The sequence below is a fragment of the Gallinula chloropus genome (genome assembly GCF_964237585.1).
Source record: "Gallinula chloropus genome assembly, chromosome: 3".
In the NCBI taxonomy this organism is placed as follows: Eukaryota; Metazoa; Chordata; class Aves; order Gruiformes; family Rallidae; genus Gallinula; species Gallinula chloropus.
In genome coordinates, this window is record NC_140087.1 from 51,391,568 (window position 1) to 51,414,342 (window position 22,775).

General features: G+C 46.2%; 1 protein-coding gene across 1 annotated transcript; it reads right to left on the bottom strand.

Moving 5' to 3' along the window:
• Positions 1 to 315: 315 nt before the first annotated feature.
• Positions 316 to 22,121, bottom strand: MRPS18A (mitochondrial ribosomal protein S18A; the record flags this gene model as incomplete). The annotated part of the gene is made up of 6 exons (XM_084261853.1): positions 316 to 1,069; positions 10,439 to 10,505; positions 11,259 to 11,382; positions 18,376 to 18,480; positions 21,811 to 21,842; positions 22,022 to 22,121. The coding sequence occupies 6 exons, from the start codon at positions 22,119 to 22,121 to the stop codon at positions 925 to 927; spliced, it is 573 nt and encodes a 190-aa protein (XP_084117979.1). The 3' UTR covers positions 316 to 924.
• Between the last annotated feature and the right edge of the window lie 654 nt (positions 22,122 to 22,775).

Below are 22,775 nucleotides of genomic sequence, written 5' to 3' on the forward strand. Positions count from 1 at the left end.
AAAAATCTCTGTTAATTTGGAGCACCCAGATAAATACTGAAGAAATGGAGCCAAACAATAACAACCCTGATAAATTTAATGAGCCTTTCATATCAGGTCCATAAGCAGCACTTCTCAGGTAGCAGAGGTCAGTAGGTGGAAGGTGCATACGTGTGCTGCACAGGGAGGGAAATGGTGCCACCTTTTAGCTTCAGAAGGGAAAATTATGCACATACATCAGTCCCAAACTATCCCAGGAAGCAGCCACATCACTGAAATGGAAGCCTTGTGGCAAATGTGTTTGAAAGGGGAAAAATCAGGCAAAGTCACCAAGGATGTCAAAATTCTGTATTTATTAGATCCAGGAGTGAAGCACAAGCCAGGAATCCTTACAGGGACATCTAAGAACCACATGTGCCTGTCTGCCACTGCTGTTCTGCAGAGTTATGGATACTACAGATTATAAAAAAAAATATAATTTCAGTTGTCATTAACAATTTCTGTTCCTGCCAAGGAAACATAGTGCTGCAGGGGACTTTTTCTTCCATCAGTGTCACATGTACAAAAGCCCAGATGAGACAAAACTGAGTTTGACACAGTGATAACAGATGTAAATAGGGAATCACCATTCGTTCCTGGGAAAAGAAGGAAACGACCTTTTCAAAACCCAGTCGTGGCCCATAAGGAAACAAAAGCCTTCAGTCCCTTTCTGGCTTTGAGGTAAAAGTCTTCGTGCCCTGCTTTCTCCAAATCATTCTGCACACTGAACTTTGCCAAATCTTGTATTCTCCTAGGGGAGCTGATTGCAGCTCATTCACTGGAGACAATAAAAAGTCCTAATGAGAGTTTTGGAATAAAAAGATTTGAGATGCTGACAAACTTGCAAAAAAAAAAAGCAGAACAGCACAAACTGGCCGTGCTTACTGATGATGCCAGTTCTGACCACTAGTGGTTGAAGTAGAAAGGCTTCTGGGTGTATCTGACATTATCTTTCAGCAAAGGGTGTCCGACTGGCATGGGCTTCTTGCACCACTTAGGGCCCCTGCTCCAGATGGGCTTTACAGATCTGATGGACCAGCGGGTCAGGTACCTGTCAAAACAACACAAAGGCATTTAAGTCTGAGACTGAGCACTGAGAGAATGTTCTGACTGAAGCAGTAGGAGGAGGCACTGTAGCCTCTGGCCTCCCCACATGCCTCTTTATGAAAGGAGGAACCGTGAGCAGAGTTCCCTCAATTTAGAAGGGACCACTGGAAAGGAATTTTTGTTTGTTTTGGAACCTGTAAGCTGCACCTCTGTGCTGAACCCAGTGGCACCTGCTTGACTTCCAGTCTCACAAAACAAATCTGGTGTAGTCTCCAGGCTGCTTGCAAGTTGTCCACCTGCAGCTAAACTGGAGTGCCAAATCCCTTCATCACAACTAAGTCCAAGACTGAATGCATCCAGCCGGTATGGGAGGTGTTATTCCATCAGCTGGCCTCAATAAGGTAAACTAATTATAAAGGCTAAACTCTGTGAGAAATAAAAGTCTCTAAAAGGGATTGGTTTACTTTCAATGGATAATCAGTTATTTCTTCTGCATGAGACAGATTTCTGGCCTAGTTTTGTATTTTCACATGTCCAGATTTGCTACGGTATTCTCTGTACAATGCCACTGCTGCTTGCTGGTGCAGGAAGTCAGAACCTAGGGTGTGAGAGGTACTAGAATGGAATTACCATCACAAATACAAATCTCTGTGAAGAGCAGCGTCTGGCAAATATTCCCTGCTCTTTGCCATTTGAAGTTTTAGACTTGGCTTTGCAAACAGGCAGGGGATTTCAGATCTAGAATCAGTTACTGGAAATCTTACCCTGTGGCTGGGTGGCCTGGAGTTTTGTTAGGCTTTAAATCTTTTGCTACCAGTAGAGAGGGGAATAGAGGTCCTTAGAGAAAGAGGAGTCTTTTCAGACAATAAAGATCCAAAGTAAAACCCTAGCATAATCTTCACAAACAATGCTCCAACAAATTAGAATTTGGAACAGAGTGATAAACTTTGTCCAGCAATGTTTGCATGCCTCTGTTGAGTAATCCCATGGTCTTAATGTAACCTCAATCAGTCATCCTCTCCCCACACAGCTTTGTTACCTTTTATTTGCATCGTGCAAATTTGAGATATTAAGAACTTTGGACAGAGACCATGCAATGCATTTGTCTGAAGGCATGTGGCACATTCCTGGGAACTACAAAGGAAGGCTGCTATGCCAGGCAGCTACAGACTGTGTGTGCAACAGCAGCCTGTTTCCCGAGCACTTTTTTCCTCAGCACTCCTGAACAGCACAAACTGAAAAATGAATCACATTCGGAGGCTCCTGCTGCTGAAATGAAGTCACTAGTTACTTCCAAAATGCTTTGGTTGTGCTTTGAGGAGTTCATGATAGTTAAAACGCCCAGAAGCAACAGCAGGAGAGATTTGGGGTAGGGATGGTGTAGAGCAAGATCCAGCCACTTGTTGCCCTACGCGTGCATTAAATCAGTCCCTCCTGACCTTTAATGTGATGCTAGTGCATTAGTGGAATCCCTTACATAACAACATCAGGGCAGGAAGTAGGGGAGACTCTCCTGTCTCTAATTTCACATGCAAGCAGGGGGCTCAGAGAGTCCGTGCGTAGGTCTCAGTTTGGAATCTGGCAAAGAACCATGGCAAAGGCAGCTCCTTTGGGAGAAGCCGTACGGGTATTTGATGGGCACATGGGGCTAGGTCCTGCTTTTCACATCCCCCTCGCTGCAGGGGGAGGCCTGTAGAGCAAGTTTGGATATCTCAAGACTGCAGTTACAGCAAAGAAGAAAAATAACCCCAAATTATTTGAATACACCAGTGTGCCAAGGGCAGCTCTGGTCACGTGTCCACAGGCTTACGGGAAAGTGCTCCCGTGACAATAAATGATCTCACTGGGAGAGGAGCGAGTGTGTGGATGTGAGATACACATCAATGCTGTCTGCAGGTTCAGGCAGACGGTGGCTTTTTAAGAAATCCCTCTGTTTCTGTGTGGGGGCTGGAAGTGCACACCCCAATTCTGCATAGGAAGGAGGATTTAGTAATGGCCTGATTTTAAAGCTTTTGTTATTTCTCTTTTGAGCAGGTCTAATCCAGCCCTCTGGTCCAGGCTTTTGGCTTCCTTTGGGGACTGCAGGCTGGGGCTTTTCATTGTTAGCTGAAACAGACATTTGGACGCTTTCCCTTCCTGGAGCACATTTGCTTTTAGCGCTTTTAATACTTGCTTTGTCCCAAACTCAAACTTGTCCTGTTTTGTTTGCTGCCTTTTCTGCTTTTTTTTTTACCTTGATTCAGCAGTGGAAAAGCCTGATGCCTGGGAGCAGTCAGTCTAGAGAGCTCCTTTTCCTCTTTGACTAACCCCAGTTCCTACTGTCTCACAGATTTTTTTTTCTTCCCTGAGAGTAAAAACAATCCACAACCCTCAGAGGAGAGCTTCAGAGCCCAGCACACAGGCCTTTCCTGCAGACGCTGCTGTTCATGTAAGGTAGCGTAACGCCTTTTCTAGCCACGCTACCCAACCTGCCCTTGTATCGAGCCACACGGCTTGTCTTGAGGAGTTTTTACACACACACACTGGCAGATGGTCTGAATTTTCTCCATCAGCTGAGGGTTGTCAGGACAGAGGCTCCATGTGGATGCCAAATGCAGCTGGTCTGTAGTATCCTAACCTGTTATCTCAGCATGCAGAGCTCTCACTCTGGACAAAGAGGGACAGAACTGCCAATCTCTGGGACTGGCAACTCACCTCAGGGCCCTGCTTGCCCCCTTGAGAATGCTAGGATCCTGGTTAACAACCAGCATCCCTACAGAGTTCATGTACACAAATGAGTAGTGTGAATAAAGTGTGACAGGGATTCTGGTGGGACTTCCTTGATGGGAAAAGGCAGGATACAAACAGGATGGAAACAAGCATGGTCAGTCACCTGCAGTCACTGCAATCGCCTGAAGTCTGAGTGGCACATGAAAATCCATTTCCATGGATTTTATTTCAGTGAGCAGGAGGGCCCCAAAGCCTTCCCACTCAGGGGCTGATGCTTAACACCAAGGAGCAGGCACACGGCTTCCATGTGCTGGGCAAGGGAAACAACCTACCCACGGGGCATCTGCAGCCCAAGCAAAGGCCATGTTGGTGCAGTTCAAGGCTGAACTTCTGAACCCTCAATGAACTTTTTCAATCCGGCTTTTGTTTGGATTAAGAGCAGAAGGCAGAGGGCTACAGACTGCAGGAAGCACTCGATCAAAGTGCTGGCAAGACTGCCTCCTCCTGCCACATCCCTTCCCATGACACCTCTTGGCTTTGCTCACCTGCAGCCGCTCTGGCTCGTTGCTTTTGAATTCACATGCAGAGTTTCCATGCAGATGAGAGAAACCACATGCTGCTGGAGTGAAATGCTGATAGCAGCGTAACCAGATTCTGCTCCCAGGGACAAGAGGTGTCCGCTGAGCCTGAGAACTTCGTAATTCATGAGGAGTTAATATGGAACCTGCCTCTTTCCCAACACAAAACTTCAAGTGCATGTGATGGAGGAGAGATTCACTTGGATATTAACTGTGCCAAGTTCTGTTCTTCCAGTAGGAAGGTAAAAATGGAGTGGCAGCTAAGCACTCCACAGCACCTCCTGCTGACAGAGCCCAGACTCAGGGAACCTGTGACAGCCCTTAGTCCTTTTGGAAAGGGAGCAACTTGACAGGTTTGTGTTTCAACCAACATTTTGTACTTGCCAGAAGAAAATGAGTGCTATGATCACATTAAGAGAACATCTAGATGCTGGCCTGAACTCAGGGACTGTTCTGGGTAACGTGTTAGTCCACACAATCCATGCGACAACTTCCACGCTGGAAAGAAAATCAATGAGCTATTCAGATTTCCATTCATGAAAGCAGCCATGCAAGTTCCACCTACAGCTGTGCTTGACCGCTTCCCAAACGGTTCTGGTGCGTGGTGGCCTTGCACACAGGGCTCTGGAATATGAGAACAGTCTGTGACTCTGCACGGTGCTGGTGAAATCCCCGGGAACTTCAGCCTCACGGGCTAGGGAAAATATTTTGTTACTGAAGCACTTCACTGGAACATGCCAGGCTGGAGCACAAATGGACACAGAAATGCCAGCAGGAAGTTATGAAAGGGAGAATTCAGGCTGAGTTTGAGGGAACAATCTTTGGCTGCAAAACAAATTTGCTTGTGGAATCATCCCTTGGAAGCAGTGAAAGCCCCAGACTGGGCCAGGCATGAGAAAATGAATTGTAAGGAGTAATTCTGCATTGATGGGGGTCAACTTCATTGGCTTTCCATGTCAAAGTTCTGCAGACAAAGGATATGGAAGAGGGGGGAAGACAGTAAGACTCAAGAATTTATGGATGATGTGGGTACTCCAGAGCCATATTTCTGCACAAGTACCCATAGCAAGTGAAGCAGTGAAGTGATAACATTCACGAGCCATCGCTGTTAAAACCAGATTATGCAAAAAGGCAAAGAAATAAAGTCCAAGAAATGAGACACACCAAGTTTCACCTGGACAGTGTCCCAGCTGCAGGGCATAGAAATGGGAACTTTGAAGCGCTCCACTGGTTGAATTCTGACCACAAGCTGTTCTTACGTGTCTCCTCACACCCTCAGGACCCCACAGCTTGGCTCAAGCTGGCATTCCACTTTCACGTTACACCTGCTTCTGCAGTTCCAATCTCCTCCTCTGTGTTACATTACATCCTGGATGGGTGATCCTCTGCTGTGCTAGACAGCTGGATGACCAAGTACAAGGTGGGATCTGCAGACCACTACATCCCAAGCATTCAGCTCTTCCTCTTGCATTCCAGTAGTAGAAACAGGATCAGGAGATGGGGTGGGTGAGGGGAGGCCAGCTGCCAAGTGACCCAGTGCGAAGCAGGGACATTCCTACCTCTCTGAAGAGTAATCTGGGGCAAGTAGGAGGGAATGTCCAACATTGATACAATGAAGACACTATAAAACGACTTCAGAAAATACAGCAGGGATTCTGATTCTTGGAAAACATCGAGTAAGCCTCAGAAGAGCACCTTCTGGAGGAGCAGAGTAAGCAGAGGGGTTCTGGGTGATAAATCCACACTTCACATCACTAGATCAATGGCAGGGCAGCACCCCTGACCCTTGTTAAAACAGGACAGTTTGCTGATAGTTCCATATGGTGGCATGTTAATCTTGGCTAGGTGATAGCCAGTGCATGCCAGACACTTTGTATTTGAAGCAGGCTCACTTTACAGGGTGACCGTGACATGGGCCAAACATTCTGGCCAAGAATGCCACAAGTGCAGCCAAAGAAAAGCTGAGGAGCAGCTTTTCTGGTGCTCTCAGAAGTATACATTAACACAGCTCCTCTACCCTTCTGTATGTACTTTCTTAGCACCTTTGCCCAGGAGCCATAATGCAGCTGGCCTGTACACTGTCTCAGGGGCAAAGAGCAGAGACAAAGCAGTTTTTCATCAGGCTGGTCTGTCCCTCTTTTGGCAGCAGATGAAGTTGCTTTGAAAAATACTGACACAACCTTGGAAGAAGCCTGGCTGAAGGAAGCATCAACCAGAGTTTTGAAGACTGGAGAGAAATGAAAGGGGTTGCTCATCCAAATGATGTAATCTGCCAGACGCCAGCCAGGCAGGGGTTGCTGCTCTACGTTACAGAACAGCCACGGTGCCTCCATGCAGTGAGTGCTCAGGTCTGTATCACAGTAGAGGTGCTGGGCTCTGACTCCAAGTTACACTCCCCACAATACATCTCCAATCTCAGGTGTCGTGAGTGGAATCCGTCCCTAAAGTTATCTTTGGCTTTCATCTTGGTCTGGTCACTCTAGCAGCTGATGGTTTAGTCTAATGTCAAGAGCTCTTCCATCAGCAAAACATTCTTCAGTCCCAGATGGTAGGACTGCTCACAGAAGTATGTGGGATAACATCTGGATCGGACAGTGACTTCTTAGAAGTCCCTCCTTTAGCAAAGTGAAGGATTTCTCAATTCAGAGTGAAGAGGTAGACAACAGATTCCTTCAAGGGGGACAATGAAAGGCATTTCAGAGCAGAAGGGGTGAGCACATGAAAGTAGAGGTAAGAGTGAGAGAAATGCTGCCCTACATCAGCACAAAGCTTTTTGTCACCGTCTTCAGACAAACTATATGCTTCTATGATGCTCTATTCACCTCATGCCTTCCTGTTTTAGAACAGTGTAGCAGAAACTGTCTTCTGTATGCAAAGCTTTCTTCCACATGCAATGTAAGCTCCTGATGGCAAGAGAGTAACTGCAGGTGACTAAAAGACAGCAGGACCAGAGAACTGTGAGACTGGGCTAAATTCTCTGTACAGCAGATACTACTGAGCCCATCCATCTCAGTTTGTAGTCCTGATACACAATTCTCTCTGTCTCTGTTTGCTGGCTGACTACTTTGGTTTGACCAAGGAGAACCAACCAGTCTGCTGCAGAGCCAAGCAAGTGATGCCTCTTTCACCTTTGCAAGCATCAGTGCACAGCAATGGGCAAGCTGCTGTGCCAGGAACCCCTGGGTCCTTCACAGATCAGGTTAAAGGTCCCTCAAGCAGCTGGTGACAATTCACTGGCTCCAGCATCTACAATATAGCTACTTCAGTCTGCTCCTGGAGTGTGGGGTTATTTTGGAGGGGGTGAGGTGCAGAAGACCGTATTTCAAGACCATACTCAGAGTGTGTGGTGGAGCACAGAGAAAGCTGTCTCTGCAGGCAGAGCTGGGGAGCACAAGGGCTGGTTAACCTGCTGTTAAGGAACGTACATGACCCGTGCTGCTGGCTTGGAAGAGCTTTAGCAAGGGGCCTGAGCATATCACAGGACACCTCAGCCTCTGCCTGTGCATTCCTGGGGCTACAGCAGCCTGCAAAAAGGTGGTTCCCTCTCATTAAGTAGAGAGGTGAAGACGACTACAGCAGCCAATACAGTCATCTCTTAAAAAGAGCTGAAGCTCAAGGGTTTGGAAAATACAGTCACTTAACTGTGCAGTGTGTTGCCTGCTATGATGCACATCCTGTTCATCCCTTCATCAACTGACACTTAAAAACTCAGATGACACATACACAGTAAAGGGACAGGGTAAGCAAGGTGTGCAGCCCTGATACTACATCAGACAGGATTCGAGGATGACCTGCTCATGTTCTCATGGCACCGAACAAGGCAGTTTGTTCCATTCAAAAGTTCCAGCCCAATTCTGCCCCTGTCCTCCCCTGCCAGCTCACTTGCAGCACCACTGGTTGAGTGCTTCCCAGACTACTATTACAGAACAAAGACAAGGTAACCTCGGACAAGTCCTTTATGTGGGAAACTTCTGAAAAGAGCTCCTGCTCCATTCCCACATTAAGTACTGGTTGAATGTCTTTGGGATATGGGGACCCTTCAGTCCCCCCTTTCAGGCTAGAGGAAGGGGGGCAATTTACATCTCCTGCTGTATGTGATGCCAGCTACTGTTCCACAGAGCAGTGTGGGAAGTGCAGGTGGGGGTGCACAGAATCAAAACTCTCAATGGCCAGGATGTCACCAGGTTCCAACAGGCAGAGCTTCCCCCTTCCAGCACGCTGAGATCAGTATCACAAGGGGCCAGGGGAGCACTCCTGAAGCACCTCTGCACTCTATCCTGGCTCTCGGACTCATCATTTAATTCAAGCCCCACCACCAAACATTTCAGTCAGATTTCTTGATCCTATTCTCTTGTCTCCACCAGACCCCAAAGCTTGCCTACTTCAATGCTGTCCCATGGCCTCAGCAACAGCTCTGCTTTCTGCTTCCACCCTGTTTGCTATGTTCCCTTGCTGGGAGGAGAAAAACAAGGGTGGTGTAGGGAGGGACTAGAAATGCAATAGGAAGGGTGTGGATACAGATCTCCAATTTAAATCTCTCAGTTTTAGAGGCGTAGTGCACCTACTTCCATATACAGTGTATCTGGAGGTATCCATTCTTTGTTCTTACTAAAAGTCTATGGAACAATTTATAAATGGGGGCATTAGATCTGGAGTCCTGGTGTGATTCCAGCAAGATAGAGGATTTACCATTTCCTGTCTCAACCTGCTATGCAGAGTTGCTATGCGAATGCTCACTAGATAATGTGCTCCACCCTGCAGCTGCTAGATAGACACAACTGCTAAAGAATCCCAAAGACTTACAAGGCACAGGAAAGAAAACGTTTTCAGAGTGGAAGTATCTGATGGCTACAGGGCTGCATCAAAGGGAGAGCCCTCTAACCTGATCTTCACTGATATCCAGCATGCAACCTGCCACTACCCAAGGGTCATTTCTAAGAGCTTGCCTCAAATCTCCACTGCAGAGTCAGACCTGAAATGCAGGAGCCTCCAGCCGCCCCCAGCTCTGCAGCCTGAGCTCTCCCAGCAACAGCCCCATGGCCTCTGGTAACCCCACAGCTTGCTAATGCAAGGTTCATAAACCGCTCTGACATCCCCATGGAAACAGAGTGTGAGGTCATAAACAGGGGATTAGCACCTCTGATCACCCAACACAGTGCAGGAGGCGGCTGCAGGCTTCCCCTCTGCCCACCAAAGGCCAGGGGCTATTCAGGCAGGGAGGGGGAAGAGACCCTGTTGCACAGGAAGGGCAAAGAGAGGACTGCGGGGAACAGGGACAGGGCAGAAGGGAACAGGCTTGTGATGGGCCCTTGCTGGCTGCTCATACCCCAACTCACTGCTGGTACCCCTCTCCTCGGCACCCTTCTGCTGTTGGGGGCCAGGCACCAAAAGGCTGAGGAGGGGCTGCTTAGCCTGCAGAAAAGGCGGCTCTGGAGGGAGGGGTCTGTGTCTTACCAGTGCTCATAAATACATGTTGGGAGGGAATAAAGAAGATGGAGCCAAGTTCTTCTCAGTGGTGCCTGATGACATGACAAAGGGCAATGGGCACAAACTGAAACACAACAAATTCTGTCTGAATATACGACTGGTCTCACTATGAGGGTGCTTCTCTGGGACAGGCTGCCCAGAGAAACTGTGGAAGGTCCATCCTTGGAGATAATCAAAACCAGACACAGTCTTGAGTAACCTGCTTTAGGTGACGCTGCTTGAGTAGTGGGCTTAGACTCTCCAGGGGCCTCTTCCAGCCTCAGCTGCTCTGTAATGCTGTGACTCCATTTCTGTGGCATCCTCCCATGACTGACCTACTGTTAGTGATGAGGAGGCGAGTGCAGCTTGGGGAGGGAGGGCAGACTCTAACACGTGTGGCAGTTTTACTGCTGTGTGGAGAAATGGTTTGAATGAGATGTAGTTTGTCTTTAAAACACTAACAAGACAATATTGTGACAGACCTTCCTTCTCTGAAGTGCTATGACTACTCTTTATGAGCCCTATTGCCCGTGGCATGTTTTACCCAGTTATAAGGAACTGCTTTTCCTCCTCCAATCTATTCCTGAAGAAGAGAGAGATGGAAAGACAAGTCTGTTCACCTGTTGAGCTTGGGTTTCTTGGGAATACGCCCTTCAGGAAGTGAAGGCCTGTGGTTTGGCAGCAAACCTGAAACAGAAGAAAAGCGTGAGAATATTTTGCAGTGCCCCCTTGCCTCTGCAGCACCCAGCAGTTCGACTGCACCTCATAAGCCCAGCAACCCTGATCCCTGCTGGGGCAGCACAGCAAAAACCTGTGTGAAGTACAGCGGGGTTTTGATCCTTGGTTGCTGCCAAACCTGCACCTCAGCCAAAGAGAAGCAAGGAGGTTCTGCTGGGTATAGAGAGGAGGCACACAGCAAGGACACAGAGAATGGGGCTCATACAAGAGGCTTTTTGAGAGGACACAGGACAGTGGTGTCCAATCAGACTGACTATTAAGATTCTTAGTCTGTTTAACCTGTATGCAACTCAGTTACCAGGCATAAGGATCAGCACAATACTCTGACTGTGTCACCCTGGGTCCCACTCCCAGGGTAAAGCAAGAAATGCCACAGCAGATAGGTGCATGGTGCTAACAGGGCAGGGCAAGCTCACACACAATCAAGTAATTTCAGAATATGGTATTTAATCATTAGTTACTAGAGACTGAGCCCATTCTCAGATTTTTCTGCCACAGTAGACTCATGTACAGGGATAAACGTCTGCTGTCCAGGCAGGAGCCAAGACACACTGAAAGCAGAACAGGTAGTCTCTGGTCCATCATCCTGCCCCAGCCCTTGGACCATTAACAAGTTTGCTGAGAGACTGGACAATGATATCTCACTGAGCTTTCCTAAATCTCAAGGGGTTCTATGGGTTGTCTCAGGAGAAGAATAGGTACCTGCACGGTGAGCCATCTGCACACAGACCCCGATCTTCTTGTGCTCCTCCAAACAGAGGCCTGTGACCCTTCGCGGCAGCATCCCTCCATCAGAACGGATAAACTGACTCAGCAGCAGGACATCCTGGGAGAGCAAGAGAAGGGCAAAGCCATCAGTGCTACAGCTACTTTAACTGCTGTGATCCCTAGGTGTTGTGCTGGCCCTTGGGCTGTGTACAGAACACAGCAAAACAAAACAATGATTCCTTCCTACGCATTTTGGCCACAGCCTGACAAGTGGCTTTTGCTTGCTGTCACTCTGCCTGCCAACTGAGCTCAGTAAGGTCACTCAGATGGTCTGAGTCTTCCCCTGACTTCACTAGTGTAAACACATGATGTCAGCTGCAATCCCTGCTACCTCACTGTCACTTGCTCCAAGATTCAAGCTAAGATAATGAGCCCTAGGTAGTCAGGCACAGTTACACAAGACCTACAGATGGATACTGTTTACACAACTTGAAATGCCATCACAGCTGCTATCCTAAAGGTCAATGATACGTTAGATCACCTCTGGCCCCCCTCCTTGTTCCCTCAGAGCAAGATTGTTCTCTGCTATCTACTCCTCAAACTTTCGTCCAGTTTCCCATGGTGGAACTTCCCTCATGTCTCTCTGAAGGGGTGGAGAGCAGGAAAATGGTCCAAGATCTTGCACTAACGTGTGCTGATGAGAAAGACCTAAGAGGATAAATTGTTGCCTTCAGTCCTTGGTCTGTGCATGTGTGAGGTGGGGCTGTAACAGCCATGCTGGATGGAAAGAGCACTTGGAGCATGCAGAGCGTTTGTCTGGGATTCAAGAATCATTTAGATTACACTGCTGTTGACCTTTCCAATTAAGAGCTCTAGAAATGCAAAGCACTCTTAATAAAAACAAAGTTAAAGGGATCGCTGGGACCAGATAATACCACAGAATTCAGATGACAAATTTTTAAACACAGCAGCAACAGCTCTTGCACAAGTGTCCCATTAGCTGTACTGTGTCCAGCAGCCCAGCATTTAGAGATGTGGTCTCCATCTCCACACACAGCACCACTGCAACTGTGCCTCTCAGGCCAACACAGGCAGGTCCCCATGACACGCTGACGTCAGCGTACGTCGGCCCAAAGGGTCTTTGGAGACTTTGTGCTTGTTCTTCTCCCCATCTGTTGATAGATGATGCTGGTTGAGAGTTTACTTCTCCACCACAGTTGTAAACATGTTCATAGTTGAGGTAGCTGGACCACGTGGAGGGTGCCTGCAGGCTGGAGGGGACCTGCCATCGCACAGCCCAACAGAATGAGGATTCAAACCAGGTACGTCAGCATTTCACACACACACCCCCCCCCCCCCCCGTGCATGGCAACAGGCAAGAACAAAGGGCACTTGTTGCTTTTCATGTTGGGTGACCCTGACTCTGCCCGTTGTTTGCAGATCCACAGACCTACTTCCCACCCTCATCTCTACTCTTGACAAAGAGCTCCCCTGGAGCGTTCCTGGCTTCATTTACTGCCCTTGTAAGCAAAGAATCACAAGTGGATATAAAATGAATATTTAGAAGATCTCGCTATCTAGAAATTATACATCCACCCCCGCTACACAAGATAACTAGGCTCTGAAGGGGGCTGCTGGAATTGACTAGGGTTTTCTAGTAAGGACAGATTCTGACAGATGCTGCCATACAAGTCATACAGCCAAAATTTAATGGATTTTTTTTGTTTGTTTGTTTTGGGTTGTTTGGTTTTGTCCTTCCCTCAATCCCCCTGCAATCCCTCCTGCACTAATATTATCTTGACACACAATTTCTCTCTTATCTGACTTCCCTTCTACCTCTGCTTGCCTACAATGAATGGGTTACACTGGCTTTCAGATCCAGCTCCTTCGAAAACAAGGCCAGCGAGGCAACTTCTCACCGATACAAAATTAACCCCCACGCCCAGTGATGATGTATCTGAAGAACAAGAAAAGCACAGCTGAGTAGCAGCCTGTTCCCGAGAGCCCATCTATGGTTAAAACGGAAGTGAAGTGTCCTCAAGCCCAGCTAACAGACTGTCTTGCCAATGAGAACAGTAACCAGGGGACCAGTTGGTGCCAGCTGCGTTGGTGGAAACTGGATGGAGGCCAGCCAAACGGTCCAAGGGCACTCACTGACTTCTGGCCACTCCTGAAATGCCCTGGATTGGATTAAGGAAACCAGACTGAGACTCCACCCCCTTTCTTCTTCTTTAGCCATCCAGTTCTCCCAACCACTAACAGCTCAATTTGCCATTTAGCACAAACATACCACTTCCCTAAGCAAAAAAGGGCTGTTTAGCTCCAAATGCCTAGAAAGAGAAAAACCACCTAGACTTTTCTACTAGCCTGCTACATTACTCTGTGGGGAAGAGGAAAAAAGGAGCTGACGGTGAGTTTGAGGCTGTTCCAGTCTTTGCAGCCCTGAAAACCTAAGTAGGCCACATGGTCTTGTGAAGGGTGTGTGTGGTCCAAGTGATTTCTCGTATTACCACCACGCCTCATGGAGTCACAGGCTTGTTATCAAGTGTTTCCATGCAAAGGGAGGGGGGGAGGTGGAAAGCAAAGGGAGATAAGCCTTTCTCCCTGTGGGGGGGGAAAAAAAAATAAATCAGGAAAATCCATTTTCTGTTATCATCTCTGACCAACAGTGTCCCCAACAAACCAACACCCCCGTGTGACAGTCCTTTCTTTACAGAAATTGCCTATGTTGCAGCCACAGCGGCTCCAGACTAGCCTCCTGCCACCTGCCTCACCAGGCTGCACGCCTGGCAGGAGGTCTGTCCACTTCTGAAGACCCCCACAGCCAAGAGGCCGGGTGCCTCCCCCAGAGTACCTCCCACAGACGCGCCTCACCACGGGGAGAACGCTGACAGGTACAGCCAACTTTGTGGGGCAGCTGTGGAGAGAAAGGAGCAAGTATGTGGAGCTGGCAGGGTCTCATGGTGCCGTCATGTTCCATGAAATTCACATTCTGTGCTAGTGGACAGCCAAGCCTGTAACCGCGGGGTTGCTTTAATCACTGGACAGCTCCCACGAGGCCGGACCCAGATTCCCACCCCTGTAATCTGCAGCATTTGATGAAAACAACTTGGATTGAATTAATCTGGGGCTAACAGGCAAAGCCTGCAGCTTGGTTTCCCCTAATTGCTGCCAAAGCAAGATGACATATTTACTGCCTAACTCAGGCTAATGATGTTTGAAGTGGATGAGGGGGGAAAGGAAAAACAAGTTTAGCCTTCACCTCTAAAAAGGGCTGGATAAACTTGCTAAACCAAACACTATATACAGCACGTTCTGGTGAATGGATGGCAACGAATATGCAAAGACACCTCTGCATTTTAATATCTGCAGGCACTTTTCCAAGTGCCTGCAGATATTAAAATGCAGAGGTGTCTTTGCATACTGGTTGTATGTGATTCATTAAAACCTTCATTTGCCACAAAAAGACTTCTGTCTGGGTAGCCAAATTACTACTGGGCTGTATCAGACAAGTCCACCAGTCATTATTTCCAGTTACACAAGTCTCTAGTCTTTCCTTTCTCCCTTATTCCCGAGAGCTGTACACCATTCTCCAGGCATTTCCTAACAGGATTGCAGGTTTCGATCCAGTTGCATCCTGACAATGACCACAGTAATTTTTTATCTCCAATGGATATAAAATAAAAAAATTAAAAAAAAAAAAAATTGACTGAGGTCTGTGTCTCAATGGACAGACACACACAGACCACAGACCGTGGGAATTTATACCTTAGGCTCCGTTAACCTGAGCCTCAGCAGAGACTGGGGACTGAACTGGCAAGGCCAGCCACAGCCCTCCAAACCACAGCTGAGGCAGGTTGGAATCATGACCTGCTAGTGCTCACAATGCCTGTTCAGTTGATTAATAACTCTGGAGACATTGGTCCCCCAGTTCTCTGACAGCCAAAGAAACTCATTATGCCACTACTTTAGACTCTGCTAGTTGCACATGACAAAAGGAAAGTCCTATGAGGTCATATTACTCAGCTCCCTCAGGGGCTAATTCAACACTTCCCTTTTCACAGTGCCTCATTCAGCCCAATTACAAGCGTCCCAAGCAAAAAAGCTCACACTTTCCCTTCTGTGCGACTGACTGATCTCAGCTTATCAATCTCAAAGGAACCACTGTGATCCATCTATTCTGATCTCTTACCAAGCACAGATTATAGGTTATGCTGTATGAACTAGTCTGTATCTTTAACAAAAATAGCTGTTCTCAATTTACAGACTTTTAGGACAATTAACCACCAGTGAGTAAATTGTGCCAGTGTTTAATTACCCACACAGTTAAATGCCTGCACTTTATTATTTAAGCATTTCAAGATTCTGCTGCTCATCACTGCTGCAGCAAAGAAAAATAGCAGAGAGCGCTTTTGTGAAGAAAAATGAGATTTTTTTTTTCCACCTTAACATTTAAAAGCCTGAAAATCCATGACTGGTACAAAGCATTCAAACACACAAGGGACTTACTCAAGCAGAAGAGGTGGTCTACTCCAAAACTGAAATTTCTCCTAGTTCTCATCAGCCCCACAGATGAATACTTCTAAACACCGAGGTAAGAACCTTCTACAATTCTCAAATACCAGTTCACACTGCTCTCTTTAGCTTTTTGTCCAGGTTCACCTCTGGTCTAAAGCTGGATTACTGGATATGTATACACCAGATGCATATGCATTACAAAACTACATGACAGTCAGGATGGACGTGTTCCTAGTTTGTCTCTCAGGACCACAATGTCTTAGGAATGATCTCAGCGATGATTCTCCAGACTCTGGCTGCTGGATCTTTCCTCACATTTGTTTTTCTCTTCCCTCCATGCTGAACAGTAGAAAGAATCAGACCCAAGAATCAAAGTGAAGTGTGGAAGAAAACTCAAAAGCTTAGTTCACTCTACACCCATACCTAAGACTCATGCTTTACATTGTTGGGAACATCAGCCTGCTTCTAATCCTGGTGCTGAGGGTCTTCAGCATCAGCTGCTTCTTTGGTTCCCCAGTGGCACTGTTATCTCTACATACAACACAGTCTTCTACTATGGACAGAAGTATAAAGTTAGTCTGTATATTCATTTCCAAGATATAATCTGCTCCCACAGCTCATTTAATCTCTGAGCATCAGTTTATAGTTTCTCTGGAGTTGTTAACGTGTGACTCACGGAGTAGTTTCTGCAACTCTGTAGAACTACCCAGTTTAATGATGTTGTTGATTCCTTGCATTTAAAAGTCACATAAAACTATATTAACCTTAAGAACCTATTTACCAGTGTGATTGGTCTGTTCTGATCACCACACAATACAGCAACCATAAAGAAGAAAAAAGTTGCATAGAAATCACTGTGTTCAAACATAGGCCACACAAAACAAACATGATCTGTTTTTCTAGTACTTTCCAACCTTAATGGGGTTTGCCATTCTCCTAATTTATTGTCACCTGCAAAATACAGTGAATTTTTACCTTTCCCAGATCGTTGAGAAACCAGACCAGAGAACTCTAGTTAATCTCCCACTCCCAATTTATTTCACTGTACAATACTGCATCCAGTCTCAGTCAGGATCACTGACAACACTCAGATCCCAGACAGCCTGATTTCTGCAACACAGGCTTTGAGAGATAGTAAACCGGTATTTCATTTACATCTCACATCTGTTGATTCACCTGCCTGGGGTAACTGCAAATATTTTGTCTGACATTATTTCTGTACTCATGTTCATAATTCATGAGTCATAATTAGTCCTATCCAACAGGTTACTTGCTTCTACTCCTAGTTGATACCATTTTACTTGGAATTTGCAAGATTCGAGTTAGTAAGTGGTAATCTCTCATCTATTTAGTATTTCACTTGCTATTTTCAAAACATTTGGCAATTCCTTAGGATTTTTTTTCCACGATCCTGCAAGTATTTTAATACATTTGTTAGCTAATTCCCTTAAAATCTCGGGGCTACACGCAATCCAGGCCTGCTGGTCTGTACCTAGTTCAATGTTTACTTCTGTACCTGTTTTTTCCTGTGGTTTCACATTTGCAAGGCTGCCACTACTGCCTGGATATGAAAACATAATTTTTATTTTGTGTGTGCACACACTAGGACAGCATGTGAGCAGCTCAGTCATGCTGCAGCCACCGTGGCTTTCAGTCCCCTTCCCCTCTCACTAGCGGTCGTCCTTCTCGCGCAGATTTCCTCCAGATGTGTTTGTATTCCTCCCAGCCTAATCCTACTGACATTAACTTATTCTGAGGCTTCTGTTGCCTATCTTAGGAACAGCCTGTTCTTGTCTGGTTTTCTTCTTTTCTTATGCCAATTCTGAGGTTTCAGCTTGCAAGGGGTGGGGGGAAGCACTCATTCTGTTTGTAAACTCCGTGTTTGGATGACCTCTGGTAAAGTCACACTCTGCATCTTCTATCTCATGCTTCTTATTGCAAAGTGGTTTTGACTGTTGTGCCTTTGTTTTCAAGCATTACAGGATTTCCCTTCCATCTTCCCCATTTAATGTTAGTAATCCTCTCCTTAGTTAATAAGCTTCTCATCAGCTCTTCCTGCAAAAAGCTTGAATCAAACCTATTTTTTCCTGTTGCAAGGGATGTAGACATGTATGATGTCCTCTTACCCACCAAGAGTTCAAACCTTAGTGGACAATGACCCCATGAAAAATTTGCAGTGCTTGAAGACTTACAATTGATCTAGTCAAGTCTTTTGCCTCTTTGGAGTTTGAAGAGGCCTCAATCATTTGACTAAATGCTGCTTTTCGGTTTGATTCTCCTGGAAGCACAATACTGAAAGGCAGCTGGGCAACAAAAGCTGGGCATGGCCTTCTCAGATCAGATGGATGTGTGTGTGTAAGTCTGAACCTCCGACTTCACACGAGCTCATCTTTATTTTTCCCAGGAACACTGTCAGCCAAGGCAAACAGTTACCACGTAGGAAACTCCTGTCACACCCAAGAGAAGCAGCGATAGTTAACTATCTGCACTACACCCAGCTAAAGGCAAGAGGGGCGAGTTGTGCAGTATGCAGATCTAAGAGCAGTATCTATCTGACTATGAGGATGGGGGAACTCTCCTTCATTAAACTTACCACATAATCATACTTATGCTTCAGGTTCCAGCGACAGATGGGACACTGGCCAGAGGGGTTTGGAGGGGTCGGTGCTTCAGCATCCTCTATAATTCTCCCTTCAATCTAGTAAACAATTCAAAGAACAAAATGATCAGGCATACTTTAGACCTCTGTGGATATCTGTGACTAGAGCAATACTCCTCATCATGTTCATACATTGACTACTACCACACAAATGTAAGGGGAACAGTATCTGCATTATCCACCACACTTAAACATAGCTATACCAAGCACTTTGGATATATGCAGATGTGGGGAAAAGAACCAATGCAAAGGGTGTAGAGAACCATTTGGTAAATTCTTGTGTATGCTGTACTAAATGTGAACTAGTTCACAGTCAGCCTGAATTCCATTTGTTGCAGTACCCCTTTGAACCACAGCAGACATATGAATAGAAGCAAGAGCTATCTCAAATTGCAGCTGAATGGACAAAAAAGACAGGAAAACAAACCATATTTTTCTCAAAAATATTTTGGAAGATTTCTCTGGTCAAATTAAGATTAAAACTAGATTCTGAACACCAAATGGCAGCTTCAAATAGTGGAAGTATCAGAGTTTAAAAAGAAACCCTAGGCTGAACCATCAGGTTTTGTGCCTGAAAATCTGGGAAAGGCAGGAGATTTTCCATAAGTGCAAACGAGACCCTCAGAGTGGAACTGCTGGAACTTTTTTATACCCAGGATTTGTGTTTTTCTTGCCTAGTGATGGCAAAATGGAAACAGGTATGTTATTCGTACTTGAAGTATCTGTACCTCAGAGAGAGAGAATATTGCCAATTTTTAAGTAAGATCCCTCCCCACATAAGCAGAACAGCTACTTTTATAAGAAAAAACTCCAAACCAAAAAAATCTATCAATGTAAAATACTGCCCAATACCTAATTTTCAATTTATTGGTAAAAATAGCTTCCGGGAAGCCAGTATATCTGGTCTTGATTATTGCCAGTCTGGCTTCAGACTGTACTTTGACCATAATTTCATCTTGGAACTGAATAAAGATTCAGAATGCCATGTCAACATAAATCTTTTTTGAGATAAATTTCAGTGTATAGTTTTTGACAATTATTTCCCAACTACTTTCATATTGTTAACCCACTCCATTACTCTTCTGTTGGAGAACCTCTGCATTCTCAGTATGCTGGTGGAATCTGGATTTCTCTGGGATTCTTTCACCTGGCTCATGTCAAACACTCCATTCACTACCAATAAAAGCAGGGACACATAGAAAGATGAACACAGAAATATGGATTCACAGAAGACTGATGTAGAGTCGATAGAATAAATGGAATGACAAGAGGATATGCATCAGCCCTTTAGTTGGTCAATTTACACAATTTGTTACAAGATTTTCCTCACAGTGCAGGGGCACTGACAGATCCTAGGTTGATACTGTGATATACAGTAGAAATAGCCAAGTCTCCTGTATGCTTCTAGAGTGGGCCACGAAGAATTATCTTTCTAAAGAGCTCTGCTACTGCAATGCGTATTTTTACTTCAAGCCTAAGGTACTGGGACTTTGTGATTAGAATATACATCCCCTTTGAAACTGACTGAGGGCAAAGTGCAGCAGTGGACTCTGTGTGTTGTGTTGGTGTGCAGCTTCCCCTTGTTTTGGTTAAAACAACTTCAGGGTATGTTTGCAAGGTCTTTTTTTTCAGATCTATGGGCAAAGATTAATAGCCTGGCACTTGAAGAGAAGAAAAAGAGACCCTCCAGCACATCTACTGTCAGATCTTAAACTTATTTTTGTTGGCAGTCTGAGGAGATCTTGCTAACTGCCATGTCCCATTCAGTACTATGTATCCAAATAGCCTGCTCCATCCAGGTTTCAAACATGACAATGTCCACTAATACAAATATGACAAGAAGGAAACTGAGATTTTCAAAAGCATGTACAACCAAGTTTTGTCTGTCTCATTAGCAAGCAATAAAGTCTGTCCCCTCATTATTTAGGGGTATATATATATATTAGCATTTAGTGCAGCCTTCTAGTTATTCCCAAATAATTTCTGTTCCACTCTCCTCACTTCACTAGAATCATAGAATGGTTTGGGCTGGAAGGGACCTTAAAGATCATCAAGTTCCAACCCTCCTGCTATAGGCAGCGACACCTCTCAGTAGACCAGGCTGCTTCAGGCCCCATCCAACCTGGTCTTGAACACTGCCAGGGAAGGGCCATCCACCACTTCCCTGGCCGAACTGTTTCAGTGCCTCACCACCCTCATAATGAAGAATTTTTTCCTAATACCCTATCTAAATCTACCTCCTTCCATTTTAAAACCATCCCCCCTCATCTTATCACTACATGCCCTTCCAAAAAGTCCTTCCCCAGCCTTCTTGTAGGCCCCTTCCAAATACTGAAAGGCTGCTATAAGATCTGCCTGGAGCTTTCTCTTCTCCATATTTTAAAATATCTGTGCTACCTATCTCCAGCCAAGCATAGGTTGCTACTGGCACAAGTAATGTGAGCAGAATAATGCAATCTCTCTGTGCTCCCCCACCCCGGCCCTGCTCCAAGTAATTTTGGTGCTCCAACTAAAAAAAATTGACAATTACCTTGAAATCAAGTACAACAGATCAGACAGTGTTAATTCAGTAAAATTCTAATTCTACTGCTTTGGTCTTTTCCTTCCTGTAGTAAACCATGGCTGAGAAAGTGCTCTTCTTTATCAGTCACTTCAGAGCTTCTGTTTTATTTTCAGGAGTGGTTTTCCTTTAGTATTTACGGTCTTCCTTTGATGATACTCCTTTCACTGAAACTTTTTTCTTACCAAATGGATTACAAGATGCAAGCTTTGCATTACCAACAGTCACTATGGCACACACACAGTGATTAAAAAGCACAACATGGATCAAAGGCAAGTTATGTGTGTGGCACATAGCCAGTACAGAGCTGTCCTGCAACGCCACATCATGTTGCCAGCCCAGTGAAAAGTGACAAAACCACCAAACAAGCCTCCTTTATGCCTGCCCACACTTAAAATGATGCTGAGTATCACTACTTTTAGGAAATAAACCCGTCTGAGGAACTGCCTCTTGCATTTTGGGTCTCTGGTAAAGGCTTCCAATTTTACCAGGCGTGCACAGAGGAACCTGGTGCTCATGGGTCCCTCTGACTGGAGGTACATGCCACCAGCAACCAGGTAATGCTCCTGACCTTGGGCTGCCAAACCCTCCACCTGGCTTACCCGCACTCACAGCACCTTGGTTTTGCCTTCACACCGTGGGCAGAAATGCCCAGGCCGGCGTTCAGGCAGAAAAGCAGCTTTTTCACCTTTCTATTGTTTTTTTTTTCCCTTTAGGGGTGGACAGGGGCACACACAACAGCGGGAGGTGGAAGGAGGGAGACGCTGTGGCAAGGGTAGCTTCTGAGGAAAAGGGCTGCAGCAACTTACCGTAGTGGTGTTGCCTTCAGTCACCTCCACGACTGCAAACAAACAAAAAGAGAGGAGAGAGGACAAAGTGAGATTCGTTCACCCCAAAAGAAGCTGCTGCTTTGAGAGAGAGGGCGTGAAATACAGCGAACGCAACAGTTTCTCCCGACCGCGGTGAGGCCCACCCCCCCGACCTGCGCCGCCCTGCGCCCAGGGCCATCCCCAGACTCACCTTCCCGGAGGGCTCGGACCGGTGGCGATGCCCAGCTGTTCCCGAAAAACCCGGTGAACAACCGCTTCAGCCCCCCGCGCAGCAAGCTGGGCGCCGCCATCTTGCCGTCGCCGGCGCTGCCGTCACTCCCGCTTCCGCTGGCGGGAAGGCGGGCTCTGCCGGCGCCATTTTGATGCGCGGCCCTTGTCACCTGAGGGGAGGGAGGGGACTAGAAGCTCTTAATTCCCTGCTTAGCATCTTCCCCCGGGCTGGTTTTATTTATGTTTTTAGTTTTGTAGGTTGTTGGGGTTTTTTTTTTTTAAGGTTTTGTGTTTGTGGGTTTTGGGGTTGTTGAGCTCGTATCAGCTTGGGGTGGAGGTAAATCTAGAGGTAGTGCTGGCTTTGTGTTACAGAAGCGTAAGCTGCTGCTACAGATTCTGAGTCTCTCCTGGTTCTCCGGTAGGAGGAGGAGCAAGGAGTGGCTTAATTTAAACCTGTGTGGTGGAAAAGCTTCTCTGTTTGGATGGGCTCTGGGGTGACTCCCGCAGGGAAGGGGCTTGTTTCAAATTGGCCCATTGCACATCTCTATCTGCAAGGGATGATGATGAGCTCAGTATGTGTTCCTGCACTGGGTCATGCAATTTGACAGGTGAATGTTTGGAGTAGTGTGTTGCCAGGCTATAAAGTTACTCCTGTTAACCAGTTGGTCCAGTTTAGACGCTTTCCATTTTTGTTTTAATATCACTTGCCTTTGTTAGGTCTCGAGCAGTTTGTA